The sequence below is a fragment of the Equus quagga genome, chromosome 5, assembly GCF_021613505.1.
Source record: "Equus quagga isolate Etosha38 chromosome 5, UCLA_HA_Equagga_1.0, whole genome shotgun sequence".
NCBI classification, from domain to species: domain Eukaryota; kingdom Metazoa; phylum Chordata; class Mammalia; order Perissodactyla; family Equidae; genus Equus; species Equus quagga.
This window is the reverse complement of record NC_060271.1, coordinates 93,492,281-93,511,081: the sequence shown is the minus strand read 5'-3', so window position 1 is coordinate 93,511,081 and position 18,801 is coordinate 93,492,281. Positions and strand designations below refer to the sequence as shown.

Genomic DNA, 18,801 nt, shown 5'->3' with positions numbered 1-18,801 from the left:
TGCCAAGTGCCAACCAATGGGCTGAGGAAAGTGCAGGGGACACACAAGGAAAATGTTCTTAATCCTGCTAGAGAAGTAGGGGAGAGGGGCCAGCCCTGTGGTGTAGTGGTTAAGTTCGATGTGCTCCACTTTGGCAGCCCAGGGTCAGAGGTTCAGATCCCAGGCGCAGACCTACACCACTTGTCAACCATGCTGTGGTGGTGACCCACATACAAAGTAGAGGAAGACTGGCACAGATGTCAGCTCAGGGAGAATCTTCCTCAACAACAACCACAAAAACAAAAGAAGTAGGGGAGAGATGCTTCTGGAAAATATTATATTGATATTATATATTATCATCAGATTTTCCAGTCTCCCATACTTGGGAAGAAAACAAAGATAAAGCTGCTGTACCCAAGGGGGAATCTTTTTGAGGTTGGGTGGGTAACTTGTCATTTTGATGTGTATATAATTCTTCCCATGTGTGCCTTCACAGGGTTTTGTAACAGGTGGAAAGGATGGAATCGTGGAGCTCTGGGATGATATGTTTGAAAGATGCTTGAAGACTTATGCCATTAAAAGAGCAGCATTGTCTACTAGTTCAAAAGGTGCCACTCCCAAATATGCAATAGAAATCTTTCTGTTCATAGGGATGGAAAAGATAGTACCTACCTTCTTGGAAAACTATAACCAAATCGATTCTCTTTCTTTCTTCCACGTTCAGAGCTCTCAGCCCCTGATGGAAATATCAAGGATGGTTGCCTAGTACCTAGTACTTTGGAACTATAAAACAGAATTTGTATAATTGTCAGTCTTTTTATTTTTTGTTCTATTAAATACAATATTTACAATATTAAATACAAAATGAGCCCCCCCCCCCCCCCCGCCTTCCCTCAGGCTTGCTTTTGGAAGATAACCCTTCAATTCGTGCCATCACTTTGGGACATGGACATATCCTGGTGGGAACAAAAAATGGAGAGATCCTGGAAATCGATAAAAGTGGCCCAATGACACTGCTTGTTCAGGTACTGTCTTTGTACATATTCTAAACCATAGTTCACATCAGAGCTGGGACTAGAGTGAGGCAACGGGGTGTTTAGGGTACAAAATTTAGGGAGGCACTCGCTCTCAGGGTCATGCAAGTGCTGTATCAATTACCTATAGATGTGTAACAAATTGCCACAAATTTAGCAGCTTAAAGCAGCACACATTTATTATCTTATGGTTTCTGTGGGTCAGGTATTTGAGCATGGCTTAACTGGATCCTGCTTAAGGTTTGGCAAGGCTGCAACAAGTGCCAGGGCTGTGGTCTCATCTGAGGCTCAGCTGAGGAAGATTCCGCTTCCACAGTCTCTCAAGTTGTTGGCAGAATTCACTTTCCTGTGGTTGTAGGACTGAGGGCTTCTGTTTCTTGCTGGCTGTTGGCCAGAGGCTGTGTTTAGCTCCTAAAGGCTGCCCGCAGTTCCTTGCCAAATGGGGTTACCCAATATGGCCACTTGCTTCCTCAAAGCCAGCAAGGGAGAGAGAAAAAATAGGCACTACAATCTTATGTAGCATAATCATATCATCACATACATATAATCATGAACATCTGTCCCCTTTGCCATATTTTATTGGTTAGAAGCAAGCCACACATCACGCCACACTCAAAGGGAGGTGATTACACAAGAGTGTGAAAACCAGGAGAATCCTGAGGGTCACTCAACAGTCTTTCCATCACAGTTTGCTCTCTGGCCACCAATTATTCATGTCCCTACCACATGCAAAATACGTTCCCCCCTCCCAAGGCCCCCAAGAGCCTTATCCCATTACAGTATCTGCTAGCGTCTGTAATCTCATCATCTAAGTCAAGTCCAGGTGTGGATGAGTCTCCTTAGATATAGATCCTCTTGGTCTGTCAGTCTGTAAAACTAACAAGACAAGTTATCTGCTCACACCAAATATACAAATGTCTCTTTAGATTTGGTGCTCACTCTAATCTCAGCCTTGATTTGCATAAACATATTACATGCTCCTTACCCTCCCTCTCCCTTCAAGAATTATATTCAGATAAAAGCAGATTAAAATAAACATTAACAAAATCCTCAAAGATCAAAGCAGTGATAAAATCTCATCTGAGGGCGTAGTGGCATGTGGAGGTGAACAGGCAGTCCTGCCTGATGTGTTGATGGATAGAACTTATTTATAGATGGAAGAGGCACAGGGTGAGGCGAAGGTGTGTTCAAAAGTTGAAGTAAAAGAAAATGCTGATGATATAAGCTTCAGGATTTCTGTGGGTCCAGTGAAGGAGCTTCGCCTCCTTCCCCTGACATGATTCATGCCTGTAGGCTTGCTGTGTTAGAGATGAACCCCAAAACCCCACTGAGAGGGGTCCTCTGATTTTCTACACCCTGGGAACAGGTCTGCACACATATCATCGCTCAGAACACTGTGAGGTTTTAAAAATGTGTGTGCTCAAGCCCCACCTTGGATATCCTGAACAAGAATCAGTGTTTAGAGAAAAATTCTGTGTTGAAAACAAACCTGAAAAGCTCTCTCGCTGACTGTGCCAGGCTGCAGGGTTGAGAACTCTGCTGGAGACGCGTCCTTGAGATGTGACTCGTTCTCCGGCTGCTCTTGCTTTGCTTGTTTCTTTCCAAATCAATTTCTTTTTCTTTCTGGCCATGACTTCTTATTTAATGTTATTGAAAAGTGTTTATTTCTTTTTAATCCCCAGATATTTTAGACTTTAAATTGTTTCCATACATGCTATGTTTCTAAATATTTTGTAAGATTTATGCTATGATGTGATTTAAACAATACGGTAAGATTTAAGTTACAGTTGAGCTAATATTGTTTAAATATGCTTTAAACTTGACAATAAAAACTTTTCACTTTTTTGCTCTATACAATTCTACTCTTTCCTATATTTGTTTCTGTTGTTCTAATAATAGAAATAGCCACATTTATTCAGTGCCTCGTATGTGTCAGGCAATACTGGCGTATAAAACTTCTCTCTGGGGGGCTGGCCCAGTGGCTGAGTGGTTAAGTTCGCGCTCTCCACTGCAGGCGGCCCAGTGTTTCGTTGGTTCGAATCCTGGGCGCAGACATGGCACTGATCATCAAACCACGCTGAGGCAGCGTCCCACATGCCACAAGTAAAAGGACCCACAACGAAGAATACACAACTATGTACTGGGGGTATTTGGGGAGAAAAAGGAAAAAAATAAAATCTTTGGGAAAAAAAAAAAACCTTCTCTCTCCTCTCCACAACAGATTGGCTCATTTGAAATAGTTTCATAGATAGGGACCCAAAGCCCAGTGAATTGCCCACAGCCACATGCTAAGAACTGCAGAGCTGAGTTTCAAACCAAGGTTTATTAGATACCAGAGCCCTTTCTTTTTCACTACAACAGACTGTTCCCCAAGTGTCTCTTAGCATGGAGACTGCAGGAAAGCAGTGCAGAAGGTGCGGTCCCCTGAGCTATGGGCTGGCGGTGCAGATGGTGGAACCATCTTCTCTCCTTACATGTGTACCATTCTTTTCCTTTTGTCTCAGCATCTCTCTTTCATCTTCTGATCTGTCACTAGGTAGAACTCAGTAGTTCAATTCAATCAATGTTTCTTGGGCTCCTGCCGACTTCTGCCCTGTGCCATGTGCTGTCCATGGTAGAGTAGGGCTTCCTGCTCTCTGGAGGCTCACAGTCCGGTTCTGAGAGAGGATACATACTGAGGGAAAGTTAAGGAACACTAGAGGCAGCATGGTTAAGACCATCAACTATCCTGCTGTGGGAAGATACCAGAACCACTTTTCCAGTTTCAGTAGCATGGCAATCCAGTGTCATCTGGAATGGACTGCTTGTTTTTTGAGAGAAGGAAAAGTAGTTTAGGGGAAGAGAAAAGTGACATGAGGTGAGTTCTGAAAATTCCCATTGTAAACACATTTTGAATGTAATCAATTCTCAATTATTATCTCTTTATTACCAGCTCTTTATTATCAGCTTTATGGGTGATCAGTAGGAAAGTAAGAGCTCAAGCTCATTTCCTTGTGCCACTCAAGACACCTCCAGCCTGCCTTGCTCACTGTCCATTCCAGTTATACTGGAATTAAAATAATCAGATTAAGGAAATATAATTTTTAAATCAGTATATGAGGCAGTGGTTTGAAAGAGTCTCAGAACCCTGCAACTTGCCTCCAGCACAATTTACAAAGGGACTTGGTCTGTAAAAGAGCTCCAAGCAGATCCAGTCTGGGGGTCAGGGGGGTTGACTCCTGACCCAGCCTCTGACTGTGACCTTGGAAGTGGGAGGATTCTGAAGGGAAGAAAACTAGAAAACTAGGGACATAGGGTGCTCCAAATCCAATAAATTCAAAAACAGGATCTCCGCCCTTCAGCCCTTCTCAGAAAGTTGAATGTCAGCTGTATTTGGAACGTTGTATCTTCTGCCAAATTACTGTTTTGCTCCAACAGCTTCCCAGTTAAACCGGAATCATCCAGTTTCTCTTTGGAAAGCCACCTGTTCCCCAAAGCATTCCAGCTCCAAACACCTTTCGGATGCCTGTGCAGAGTCTTCCTTTCTGCTTTACTAAGCAGAGCCTTTGTATAATTAGCCACTGAAAACAGAAATTCAGTAAACAGTCTGGTCTGTCTTATTGCTGTGTACACTAGTCTGTTCTTTACTCTGCTTTATTGAGTGATAAATTTTAGGAATCAGATTCATTTTCTCCCTAATTCATTTTTTAATACTGTTTTATCTCACTTATTGTTCTAAGCCAGTTAAGTTTGTTGGTGATTAGATATAGGTATGTGGAATTGGTCCAATGCCTATTAATTAAGGAGTTTTCTTATGTTCACTGGATAGAACAATTTGTGAAGAAATGCTGAACCTGAGCTGTACCCAGGACACTTGAAATGAAAATCTTGCTCTCCTTATTTCTGTTTTGCCAAATGCTGTACATTCAAAGGGCTAAAACTGAATTAAATTAACAAGAATATTGCCGTCCAGTTCCTCTGACAGAGATAGGTGGTGCCTACATCTTTCAGAATATGGTTTTATTGAAGGAAGTGGTTTGTGTCATTGTGATCAAGCTGTTTTACAAGAAGGTACAAAAATGCTGTGTTTATTCAATGTCAAACAACAGGATAAAATGAGGGAATTTCATTATTCACCCATATCTTTCTAAATGAGAGGTTTTGCATTATATAAATAAAGCTTAAAAGCAATGAGTCTGTATTTTGCTTTCCAAGTGAATGCTTTAGCATTTAAGTTCAGATGGAAAGATTATTCGGGGCCATCATTTTGGCTCAAGGAAGCTCAAACTGTGTTTGTTCATATTTGAACTGTTTGGAATACTCTTGGGCTGAATATGCAGCACAAGGCTGTAGAAAGGCTAGCCAATAAGCGTGAACCGAGTTGATGTTGTCGCGTTTCCTCTCCCACAGGGGCACATGGAAGGAGAAGTGTGGGGGCTGGCGGCTCACCCTCTCCTCCCCATCTGTGCAACAGTGAGCGATGATAAAACGCTTCGTATCTGGGAATTATCCTCCCAGCACCGCATGCTGGCAGTACGGAAACTCAAAAAAGGTACACGGCATCACCTTACACATCTGTAAAAGTGTTTACAAACAACAGAATGTGTTGGATTCATTCATTCATTCAACTAATATTTACTGAGAGCACCTGTTTAGGCCCCAAAATATGCTAGGAAATGGGAAGTCGATGTTTGTTGCTACAGTCATAACTAAGTACTTGCAGAATTGTTCCAGAAAGACTGGCCTGATCCATCAGTGCCCAGCTCTATTATTCCCTTCATTTTCCTTGCACTGCACAGACATTTGCCACCTGGGGGCAATATGTCCTTCCTCTTCTCGAGAACTGTGAGAGTCAGTTGAAACACATCAGCTTGTGAAGAATGCTGTTTATCTTTGCCTAACAGTCTCCAGAATTGATTTTATTAGTGAAAAGTGAAAGTCAGCTATACGAAAAATAATACTTAATATCAAGAAATGAGTAAATATGTATTAAACACCTATATGCACTAGAACGAAGAGGTATGCCAAGAAGTACAAATTTGGCAAACATTTATTGAGTAGATTCTATGTGTCAGGCACTGGGGATCCCAAGATGAGCAGTCTCGTCTCTAGTGTCAGAGATGGGCAAGATTTGAATATAGTCCTAGCAACAGATGGTCCATTCAAATTGGGTAATTTGAGGAGAGTCTAAAAACAGGACTATTTGTAAAGGGGTGAGTAAGATATTAAGAAATGACTAGGGATAGTGTGGCACTATGCAGCTAGTAACAACTGGGTACCATTACCAGCCTTGGACCTGAAGGGGCAAGAGGAGGGAGCAATTGCTGGAACCTTGAATGTGAGAGCTATGTGAGATGACAGCCTGACAGGAACTATGACCATTAGCTCGGGCACTCAGCCAGCATGCAATGACCCTGCAGGGAGGCAGCTAGGGGAATACATATCTCAACCTCCCTGTCCTTCCTTCCTTTGTCCCGTCTCCTACCCATGTTTCCCCTTGGCCAAACCCAATCAAAAGCCAGAGGGCAAGGGAGCCCATTGATGCAGGCCAGTTCCAGGCACACAGCAGGGTGGAGAGTAGATGTGGAGAGATAAACCAAAGATATCTGGCACAAACAAAGTACCAAGGAGGCTCAGAGGAAGGCCTGCTGCAGGGATGGCTTCATCACGGGGGAAACATGAGAGCTGAAGCTTAAAGGATTTGTGAAAGTTCTTAAGACAAGAAAGGATGAGATATGGGGGTCTGGCTCTAAAGTATTTTTAATGAGTAGTTTTATAAGCAGAGAGACATGGGGAGCGTATTGTAGGAGGATAAAATTAAAAAGGTGTCAAGACAGTAGTAACAGTATTAGTAGTAACAGTATGGCTAATATGCTGAGCCAGCGTCTGTGCTAGCACTTTGTGTTTGGTCTTCATGGGAACCCAGTGAGTAAGGCCATTATTATTACCACAAACAATTTAGGAAACTGAGGCACAGAGGACTTAAGTTGTTTGCCCAAAGTCACACAACTGGTAAGTGATGGAATTCAAACTCAGATGGTGTGGCTTCAGAGAGCACACCTGTGGTCACTGCATGACACTTCCTCCCTCCGCCATATTGCCTCTCTTTACACTGGACTTCTGGGCCTTAGTAAGTGGTGGAGCCAGAACTCAACCACAGATCTGACTCCAAAGCCCATGCTCTTAACCACTACAAGATTGAATCATTTGGCCACTAATTTATATTGGGGAAATGATAGAACCAAGTCCTCACTGTGAGTGACTTGAATATCAGACAGTGGACTTTATTCACTATGTTAAAAATTAGTTCAAAATAACAACTAATGGGGCTGGCCCCATGGCCAAGTGGTTAAGTTTGCGTACTCCTTCAGCGGCCCAGGGTTTCACCAGTTCATATCCTGGGCACCGACATGGCACCGCTCACCAGGCTACGCTGAGGTGGGTTCCACATAGCACAACCAGAAGGACCTGCAACTAGAATATACAACTATGTACTGCGGGGGCTTTGGGGAAAAGAAGAAGAAGAAAAAAAACAGCAACAACAACTGACATATCTTAGATAAGATGACCTTTCAACCCAGTTTACAGATATTGTCCTGGTGTAATTATTAATAACTCTCCCCTTTCACTCTCAAAAGTGTCCTGGTTTGTACAATAAATTATACAGTTAGCTTAATCTTGATGACTCTCCTAAAGGGCAAGCTCATCTTTTTGTTCTGTCAGCAATAGCATCATGCCTGACTCATAGTAGGTAAATAACTATTCACTAAGTGAATGAATGAATGAATGAATTATGTAATTTAGATAAGGCAACTTAAAGTTATTGGTATGAACATAACTTTCAGCATACCATGAACAATGACTGAGCAGTGTGTATGGAAGTTCAGTGTGGAATGCCTTAGCACCAGGCTGCATGACTGTCCCATCCCCGGGGCTCTGCTTAGCAGTCTTGACGATAAGAATGGGGGCAGGGGCATATTCTTAAATAGGATTCCTATTAAAACTAGCTCCACAGAGTTCATACTCCTCATTCAGAAATGTCTCCATGTGACCCACAAAGCAGTAGAAAACATTGCTCACGTAGCACCGTCAGGCCAAGATTAGTTTTACAGACACCTCTTGAGAGAATGTTGTCCATATCCCACTCTTGTGAGAGAAGAGGCAGGAACAAAATCTTTCACCTCTAGAACTGTGTATTATGATCCATGGATCAGAGAATTGGAATGACTCAGAGTAGAACAAGGTTCTCCAAAGCAAGTTTTGTGTGTAAGGCAGGATGAATAAAATTAGTTTCTAGAAATTTTATTACAGAACTCCCATTCTTAAGTATCACTTCTTCTCTTGGGAGCAAAGATACTGGTTATGTTAATCATTTGAAAATCCCAGGTATTCAGATACTAGGAAATAAATGGATGAAACTCAAAGAGATTAAAAATGTATTTTTAACATTATGATCATCGTCCTTGGGTGTGGAGGGAAGAGACATTTTAAATTATGAAATTTTAGTTCTTCTCATGAGTATTATTAAAGACACAGTCACATGTCCAGGCATAAAGCACATATGCAAATTTCTCCATCTTTTCATTTGGTTTGTTTGATAGTAAAGTCATGAATAATAACAGTGTTCTTTGTGGATTCTTCTGTAGGTGGAAGATGCTGTGCCTTCTCCCCTGATGGGAAAGCCTTAGCAGTTGGCCTGAATGATGGGAGTTTCCTGGTTGTAAATGCTGACACTGTTGAAGACATGGTCTCCTTCCATCACAGAAAAGAAATGATCTCTGATATTAAATTTTCAAAAGGTGAAAATGACAGTAAAAACTTTAAAAAATGTATTGGGACAAAAAGTTACAAGAGGGGACTGTTTAAAATATTTCCTTGATCTTGTCCCCATTTTAAAACGCCAAGTTCCTGGTAGTAAATTCCCCTATAAAATGTTTTGGTGTTAACTGCACATTTTTCTTTATAGATACAGGAAAATACCTTGCTGTGGCATCCCATGATAACTTTGTGGATATTTACAACGTGCTTACAAGCAAAAGGGTTGGCATCTGTAAAGGTGCTTCAAGTTATATCACACATATTGACTGGGACTCTAGAGGTAAAGTATGTTGTGGCTTTTAAAATATCATTTTCATTTTAAATAAAGTCAACGTCCATTCCTATATTGTTTCCAGAGAGGATGGCAATTGAGTTTCAGAGAAAGATGGGGGAACTCACAACAGTATAAATGGCTGTAATTTTACAACCCAGAGGCAGCTGCTGTTAACATTTTAAGTATTTTTTCCACCTTTTAAAATTATTATTATTGTTATTGTTATTATTACTGTAATTATTATTAATTCAAGCCATTGAATTTCAAGACCATTGAAGAATATGATGCCTTCTGTTACCATAGCAAGCTACCACCTCACCTTTGGGTTTGGTGTGCTGTGTCCTTGCCTTATGTCTCCTCCTACTTTCTCTTCTCTTACCAATGCTTCACTTCCTGGAGAGCTGCCCAAGGAGTCTCAAGCAATTTTCATCCTTCAGCAGAGAGAGAAGCTACATTCAGCTCTCCTAAAGTTTCTCTGCTCTCCAAAACTCCCAACCTACCCCAACCTCCTTCAAGTCATACCCGCAAACACCATAGGGATATGTCTATTTATTTATTTAACAAATCTAGCTTCTACCATATGCAAAGTCTTAAGCCAGAAAATGTAGAGGATCCAGAGTTAATTTAGTGAGGGAGACATTCTTGTACCTGAATAATACAAGAGTAGAAACTGGGCCGTAAGAAATGGTGAGTCACAGGGGAAGTGGTGAGAGGGGTTCAGAATGAGCCAAGTCAGCATTAGGCACCCAGGGTAGAGCATCAGTGCTTATAGGGTGGGTCCCTATCCCAGAGACGTTGCTGATGTTACCGTTTGGGGCAGGTGTTTAGGAGTGGGCAGGGTCCCAGCTTTCAAAGAAGTTTTAGTCCCCTGTGGTAGAAAAGCACCAAGGTCAGTGATGTGCTCTGAGGACAGAGCTCCCAGGGGAATCTGTGGAGCTTCAGAAGAGTGACCTTTAAGATGATCTTGAAAGATAAGCAGAAATTCACCAGATGGCGAAGTCTAAGAGAGCATTCCAGATAAAAGGAAGATGGTGTGCTAAGATGTGGAGGTGGGAAGAACAGGGGGACTTAAGAAATAGTGAATGATGCTGAGTGGCTGACATCTCCAGGAGTGGGGAATGCAGAGAGGCAGATGGAGACAGAACGTAAGGAACGTTTACATCAAGCTAAGAGCTTTAACCCTGAACTTTATCCTGCAGACATTAGGTAACTCTGAGAGATTTAGGGGGGGGGCATTCCCTACCTTGTCTACTGGGGGAGGGGGAGTGAACCTGGAGTTAGAAAGCAACTAAAATGAACTACGAGAAAGAGGTGATGAGGGCCTCAACCAAAAAGAGGTTATTTCAGAGATGCCAGAATATTTTATTTCAAGTATTTCTTGAAGTAGTGGCTATAGACTGATCCTTCTTCCAGACAGGCATTTAGTTGTAACTCCACCTGCTGCCCTGGAATTTGGACTTTATTTAAGCTTTATAACCTGCCTGTGTATTATATAGTGCAATATATGGGAAGAAAGCTTGCCATTTATTGTAGGAGGTGCAAGTCCCATCAAGGGCAAAGGGGGATCACATGAGTCCCTCTCACTTTCCCGTGCGGGCTATGCCAGACACGGTGCTGAGGGCTTGGACTGGCATTTGTGATCGGGCAGGACACCAGCTGCCTGAGACTCATCTAGGAACCTGTGAGGCTGAGGGGGTCGATGGAAGCAGCTGCTTCTCAACCCCCTTTGAATTCTCTGCTTTATTGTTTAAAAAAAAAAAGAAAGCAGTGATTTCCCCCTATTTATTCTTGGCTAACATCACTGGATATGCCTTTTTGGGAGAAAGATTTAGAACAATCAGGGCCAGCCTCATGTATACATAGAATAGAGCACAGTAAGTTTTATTTAGAATCACACGCACGCGCGCACACACTGACACACAATACCTGAAACAACATGTGAAATCCCACCAGTACGATGACCATTGAGGCGTTAAACCCAATTATTACTTACATATTAGGGGGTAAAGAGCTAAGAGAAAGTGGGACATACGAAGAGTAAGTTTTTGTTGGGAGGATTTCTTTAAAAGTATTATTATTATTATTATTATTATTATTTTAAAGCTTGGCACCTGAGCTAACATCTGTTGCCAGTCTCCTTTTTTTTCTTTTTTTCCTTCCTCGTCTCCCCAAAGCCCCCCAGTACACAGTTGTATATTCTAGTTGTGAGCGCCTCTGGTTGTGGCATGTGGGACGCCGCCTCAGCATGGCCTGATGAACGGTGCCATGTCCGCGCCCAGGATCCGAATTGGCAAAACCCCGGCCCCCAAAGCCTAGCACACGAACTTAACCACTCGACCATGAGGCCGGCCCCTAAAATTATTTTTAATTGTGGTGAAATATACATAACAAAATTTACCATCTTAACCAGCTTTAAGTGTACAGGTCGGTGATATTAAGTACATTCACATTGTTGTGCGACCATCACCACCATCCATCTCTAGAACTCTTTTCTCCTGTGTAAAACTGAAACTCTATACCGTTAAATAATAATTCCCCTTCCCCCCTCCCCCAGCCCCTGACACCCATCATTCTTCTTTATGCCTCTGTGAATTTGACTACTCTAGTTACTTCATATAAGTGGAATCAATAGTATCTGTCTTTTTGTAAATGGATTATTTCACTTAACATAATGTCCTCAAGGTTCACCCATGTTGTAGCATGTGACAGAATTTCCTTTTTTTTAAGGTTGAATAATGTTCTATTATATGTATATACCACATTTTGTTTATGCATTCGTCCTTTGATGAGTACTTGGGTTGCTTCCACATTTTAGCTATTGTGAATAATGCTGCTATGAACATGGTTGTACAGTTCTTTTGGGTATATACCCAGAAGTGGGATTGCTGGATCAAATGATAATTCCATTTTTAATTTTCTGAGGAACCGCCATACTGTCTTCCACAGAAGCTGCACCATTTTACATTCCCACCAAGAGTGCACCAGGGTTCCGACTTCTCCATGTCCTCACCAGCACTTGTTATTTTCTGGTGGGGTTTTTTTTTTTGATAGTAGCTATCAAAATGGATGTGAGATGGTATCTTATTTTAGTTTAATTTGCATTTTGAGAGGATTGTTATTATTTTTTTATTCTGCAAATGTGTAGGCCCTGTGTTGGAAGCTAGGGATATAAAGAGGAGTATGTCCAAGATGGAAAGAACAAGATCTTGGCCAGGATCAGTGGGTTGCCCCATGGAGGGGCCTGGGTGAATGTCTATATAAAGGCCCTCAATGTGGAGGCATTACTTTGTGCGGAAAGAGGCAAACATCACCAATTCCACAATTCTGGGCAAAGCCAGCCTCTGTGGTCCAACCAGAGCTAAGGGTGATGGAAAAGGCACTGGGAGTAAGGAGGCCAACGTCTTTGAAAAGCCACCTTACCTCTCATTCTGTGTGGCCCCTTCAGTCAGATGAGAGGGTCAGACCAAATGGTTTCCATGGACTGAGAGAATAGAATACTTTGATTTTCAGGGAAGAATTATACCATGAGAATAAGAGCACATGTGCCCATGAATCTTCCTGGTTTAACTCCAATTTCGTTGCCATGAGACATGTGTCATATTGATATTCTTGTGCTTCTGATAACCCAGTTCCCTGCCCTCAAGAATGTGCCATGCTAACTCAAGACCAGCCTAGCTTTTCACAGCAGGGCTTCAAGGGTCTGGCAAGGATAGAGAGCAGAATTTAGGAGCAAGGGTGGATTTCATTCCTTTGATCCTGTCAGAAATAGTGAACGCATTATCTTGTCGAAAATAGTGAATGCATCTGCCAGAGCCAGCTGGTTCGTCACGGGTGGGGAGTGGTGCAGCCTCTAGCCGCTGCAGCCTTTTGTGTCCATGGCAACCACAAGTCCTAGGAAAACCAAAAAGTGCATCATTGGGCTTTTGCAGGAACATCAGCTACCCCTGAATGAAAGCTCCTGTACAGAATGCTTGAGAAAGAAAGAAAATACATGGAGAGAGATAGAACATGGAAGGATATTTTCTAGCTGCTATTGTTCATTTCCAGCAATGTCAAGACTTTAAGATCTTTTACCAATTAACAGTTTTAGCCATGAGAGGACGTTTCATTCCCATTTTCTGTTTGGTAAATTTGGTACCAATATTGGAATTGTTCTAACTTATAAATTATACAGCAACTGGGACGATTTTGTGGGTTATAAAGCTCTGTGCACCTGCAAGATGTGTGATTTATTATACCTGTTTAGTAATGAGGACATCCGTCTCTTTCAATTCTCTTATTCTGTGTGAGTAGACATTTCTGGTGAATAAAAATGTGAAGATTCTGAAAGTGTAGGGTTACTGTTATTCAGGGGCAAATTATACAGGGATTATGCACACTTTTTACTTTTTGCTTCTGCCCCTGCCCTCAGAATGGTTCAGTGGTTATATATTACAGAGCAGCAGCCAGAAGAAAAAAGGGAATGGTGACCTAAATATTTCCCCTGTGCTTAAAAAGAAGACAGTGTAATAACAGCAGTAAAGAAAATTTGGTGGAAAAAACACACTCACAATTCCACCTCCCTAACACAGGATAGTTGGGTTTTTAAAAATTTCTTCACATCCTTGGTTGCAAAGAACAGAAACCCACTCAAACCAGCTTAAATTTAAAAATAATAATAAAGGATGAGTTTATTAAAAAGATGCAGGGATATCTCATAGAATCTAAGAGCAGGAAGCAACATCTCCCAAGGAACTGGCTTTAGGAAAGAACTGGAAAATGCCTAGAAACCAAGCAGCCCTTCCTCTCCCCTCGTCTCCCGCTCGGAGGTGGCTCGTCTCAGTGTCCACGGCTTTCCTGGGCCTGGTGTCTGCTTTTGGCCCCTCTCTCTGCACAAGCAAGCTTTCCCTAATTTATTTGCACATGGCCAAGTCTCCATTGCCCCCAAAATACCACCCTCAGTCTCAAAGTCCACATCTACTCCCAGCTGGGCACCCCCTGATTGAGCCTCCCAGATTCCAGTTTCCCAGAAGAGAGAATTTGCTTGCCCAGCCCAGGCTCCAACCTAGCCCCTCCTGGGTCAGGACCCACCTTCAGAGCACAAACATAACTGCAGGGGCCCAGCCCTTGGTGAGGACAGTTTTCAGCGAAGGGGCATGGGTGTATGTACCTACAGGTGTCCACAGGGCTGCACAGCACTTCTGGTGCGTGTTTATTGTGGTTAGATTTTCTCATATTTTTGCGATCATAAAGTACCTCACTTAGATATTTTAATAGTTTTGGGGTGTTTTTTTTTAAATAAAGTATGATCTTTGAAACTATGGTGTAAAGTAAGTTGTTGGAATTATCTGAGAATTGCAATCCTTTGATTTCTCTAGGATCTCATGGGTCAGAATCCTCTAAAATTAGCCACATTCAGAGAATGTTTTCATTGACCCCTTTAATCCTTTTTGCAGATCCTTTGTCATTTGCAGACACTCTTGAGAATCCTAAAAATATGTTTTGCAAATATAGTTGGTTCATTGGAAATATATTGATCACTCATTTTCTTATGACGTTAAATAACCAAAGGTAGTTTAACTCAGTTTTTTCTTTTCTCATTAGTGTATTATCAACCATAAAGTCAGGAAAAGGGGCCCATTTCAGAGAAAACATTTTCAAATCCACTTGCTCCTCACAGCTGAGGCAAAACCCCCTCATCACCATGTTATAACTCAACAAATTAGAAATGATTAAGATTATCAGTTAAGAAATGAGAGAATCTTTTTTCTAATAGGCTACTTAGAAATAGACCTGTGACTCCTGAAGGTTAGACACGCCAGATTTCAGACCTGGGGTGCCCACCTAAATGTTAAAGAACATGATACAAACCATAAATTTCTTATTTTGGTATTATTTTTCCAAGAAGGACATTTCAAGACTACTAGGTGTACATAGTTATGGGGAAAAAAAAGAGAGGAGGAAGAAATGTTATTATGTATATACACACTGAATTATTTACAGATGAAATATTAGGGTGTCTGAGATTTGCTTCAAAATAATCTTGGATGAGGGAATGAGTGGAGATTCATGAAACAGTGTTGACCATGTGCCAATGACTGTTGAAGCTAGGCATTGGGTACATAAGTGTTCTTTATAGTATTCTTGTTTCCATATGTGTTTGCAATTTTCCATAGTTAAAAAATGCTGAAAAAAATACTGGGAAGTATATATTTTGAGTCATTTAAATTTCAAGTCATAAAGGATTACTGATGTGGTAGGAGAAGGATTAGGAAATCTAATCTTTTCAACATTTATCAAAATGAATCCAAGACTATAATTTTACATCAGACAAAGACTGTTTTTGCTCAACATTTTGTTTTTAGGAAAGTCTTGGATTTCTTTACAAAATTTCAAGTAAGATGGGGGAAGGGAAATGAGCTGTTTCTAAACTTTAAAGGGCAAATTTAGAATTAGACCTGAATAAATACAAATACTTGCAACAAGGTTCTCACTTCCAATGCCATAATTCTTGCCAAAGCAATTTGCTTTTACTACATCTCTGTGCCAGAAGGCAACAGGGAAAAAGAGCAAAAAATAGATTGTGCCGGGCTTTGGAAAAATAGCTATTTTCAGTGCAACAGAGTAAAACGTAACAAGCTTGATTCTTCTATTTTTTAAAAATGTTCAAGGTCAGATTTTATTGAAAAAATCATTGCTTTGGGCTTTATACCATGCTGTGTAACTGCCTTTACATGCACTTCTGGATAGTTCAATATATATTTACACAATTTATGAGACTTTGATTAAAATAAATCAAAATATTTGCGATCATGCTTATCACTTTATAATAAAAAGATAAATGCAGAGTTTAATTGTCTCTCTACTCCATTCTGTCATAACAGGAAAATTATTACAAGTAAATTCGGGTGCCAAAGAACAACTCTTTTTTGAAGCTCCAAGAGGCAAACGGCATATAATAAGACCCTCGGAGGTAACAATCATACACAAAGCTTTTTAAAAAATATTTCGTAAAGATTTAATATATGCGTTTTAATAAAACCTATCAATTCCTATGCACTCGTGTGGGTTACATTTAGAGTACCTCTAACCTTGATCCTTTCTCAAATCTAATTGCTTAATCTGGTCTACTTTCTGAAAACGTACGGATTTACTATATCACTGATGTAACAATATGCAGTTGGGATTCTGCTTAATTTTTCTCTGCCCAAAGACAATGCTTAAGCTAACAATTTGGATCCTCTATATTACTTTTCCATTGGACATGATGTGTTTTATGCAAAGCTTTTTATGAACATAAGTTTTGAAACATACTTTCTCAATGTTTACTATTTGTAATAATAAACAGCATCTTCTGCAACAAGACAAATTATTTTTCAAAACAAACTATTCCCAACCTGACCATCCTAATGTATCAAACTGTTTCTATTTTTGTGTTTTCCTCATGTCCTTAGCCACATACGTAATTTTTTCATTGCTGAAATCAAAGCCTAGATAGATTCAAAATTTTTGAATTTATCATCTACGGCCTTCCTGCAAGTTCAGTGGTATAGTTCTTTCGTGAAATGACCCTGATGGCGAAAAGGTCATTGTCTGATTGAGCACTAAGAATGTCCCCTTAGTCCCGGGAGACAATCTGACTCATTTGTTTGCTATGTAACCTTTGATGAAAAAGAAATATTACTTCCTTTGAGGAAAAGTGGGTGAGAGTATGCCGCTGAGGGCCAAGCACCTGCCTCCCTCTAGCTTCAGTTTGCCCAGGGTTGTAAAGTGCTCCCAGAGATATTTGCACATGTGCACAGTCATAACGTTTTCATTGTTTCTAGAGGAAGTATATGCATAGTGCTTAAGACTCATGAGTTGTTTTAGATGATGGCATTTTATTAATGGAAACTGTTTACTGATCAATTGATCTCGCTCCTCAATTCCACTTTATTTATCTCTGATCAGTCCTCTTTTTAACTTTTTTAAACAGAAAAACGTTTATAGCCTTGAGTAAGGGATATCTTAATATGTCAATCATTCACTGAACATCTGTTGAAGGTGCCGGGCACGTCACATACCTGTGTTTTAATCCTCACAACAGTCTTGCATAGTAGTTGTCAGTCTCATTTTACAGATAAGGAAATAAAGGATCCAGGAGAGTAAGAGGCCCATGGAACTGTGGTCCCAGTCTAGAGGGGTCCATGGGTCACTCACTGCCTAGACCACGCAGCCTCTTGCATTTCTCTTGTGTATTTAAGTATCATTTTATGTCACTTCACCTGTATTTTCCCATCCTGTTCTAGTGCCCCAAAGTAAGCATACTAAAATAAAGTACAGTTCAACCAAATGATGGAGGGGGATGCGACCAGCTTGGGACAGATGAGCAATTATTACTTAGAAGAATACATGTAAGAGGGAAATTCGTGTTATAAGTCTTCCCGCAATGCCAGGCTCTGGCTCTGCAGAGTTAATCTGTCACTCTGCGGTGCACATTTGTTATCCAGAGGCTCGTCTCTGGTGCTCTTGGCTGGGGGCTCCCTCCAGCTGATGTCTCCTGGTCCTGGCCTCCCTGGTACTGCCACTACTGAGAGCACCGAAAAGGTAGCTCATTGTTTTAATCACCAGTATTATCAGGCCCTTCAATAGAGTATGAAGGATTTTGAAAATCTCCTTTTCAAGAAGAAAAAAAAATTTTTTTAAGAAACAGCCATAGTGAAAGTAATCAAAGCTTGTCTAGAAAATTGTTAAGTATGACAAATATTAAAATGTCCACTTAAACCCATCTGATGCAGCGTGGTGCAGTTAAAGCTGCTCTGTATTAGGAGGCTGACTCTCTGGGGCTCCACCTCCCCTCCACCTCCTCAGCCAGCTATGATGGAAGGGACTAACCTCTCTGTGGGCTCCAGTTGCCTCCTCTGAAAAATGATGATGATAATGACATCTCTGCCTGAGGAATGTGCTATGGAAGAGACCCCTTGAGGGCTTTCCTTCCATCTAAGTTCTTGGGTTTTTAGCAAGTATGTTTACCCCGTTTGGGTTGTGTGGATTACAGGGGTCATTCTTACTGCTCCATTTTAAATGCAGTTTCTGTAGCTTCCAACTAGTTAGACCTTTGCTTCCTCTAAAGAGCACAGCGTCCAGACCTGGCCAAGGGTATTCTGTTGGGGTGACTGAAGGTGAGCAACACCAGCTTACTCCTCTTTCCTGCCCCAATAAGGAGGCCAGGAAAGGGGCCTCGCAGGGAGCTGGTAGTGGGGATGGACAAGGAGGGTCTCAGAAGTGGAATCTGGAACCTAGAAGGCAGTCAGTGGCCAGAAAGCCTGCTTGTAGAACCAGCAGGGGTAGTTCCCTGCTTGTCTTCCTGTGAAGGTCATAAGGAGTTAGAGAGACTCCACCTGTACCTCAGAAATCTGAGGGAATTGCTGGGGAACTGCCTCCTGTCACCTCAGTCTGTGGTCCTGCCTGAGGCAGCCCGGGTCACCAGGGCCAGCTGCAGCTTTTTGGTTCCAGTTCTGCATGTGTCCAGAAGAAAGAGAGAACATTAAATGAAAAGAAATTTGAGTGACTAAAACCAAAATCCTGGCTGCATCTTTATCTTGTCCTTTCTCTTCTAAGCAGTGACAGCAAGCAGAAAACAGAAATGGAGGCGAGGTGCATTAACAATATGCAAAGCAGTTTCCACATCCAAACGGAGCCGTCTGGCCTTTAATTTTAGCTACAGTTCTCTCATGATTTTTTTACACCCTCTTAAAT

At 41.4% G+C, this 18,801-nt stretch overlaps 1 protein-coding gene across 4 annotated transcripts in view; it reads left to right on the top strand.

Moving 5' to 3' along the window:
- The window catches only part of EML6 (EMAP like 6), a 253,213-nt gene that overhangs the window by 179,328 nt on the left and 55,084 nt on the right, over positions 1-18,801 (top strand). For all 4 annotated transcript variants that reach the window (XR_006888845.1, XM_046663360.1, XM_046663358.1 and 1 more), the window contains exons 20-25: positions 476-587; positions 877-1,004; positions 5,403-5,544; positions 8,639-8,791; positions 8,959-9,090; positions 15,948-16,036. Coding sequence is in view for 3 of the 4 variants with exons in the window: in XM_046663360.1 (XP_046519316.1) it covers positions 476-587; positions 877-1,004; positions 5,403-5,544; positions 8,639-8,791; positions 8,959-9,090; positions 15,948-16,036 (756 nt within the window). In the remaining variant the exon portion in view is untranslated. The remainder of the gene's footprint in view (positions 1-475; positions 588-876; positions 1,005-5,402; positions 5,545-8,638; positions 8,792-8,958; positions 9,091-15,947; positions 16,037-18,801) is intronic.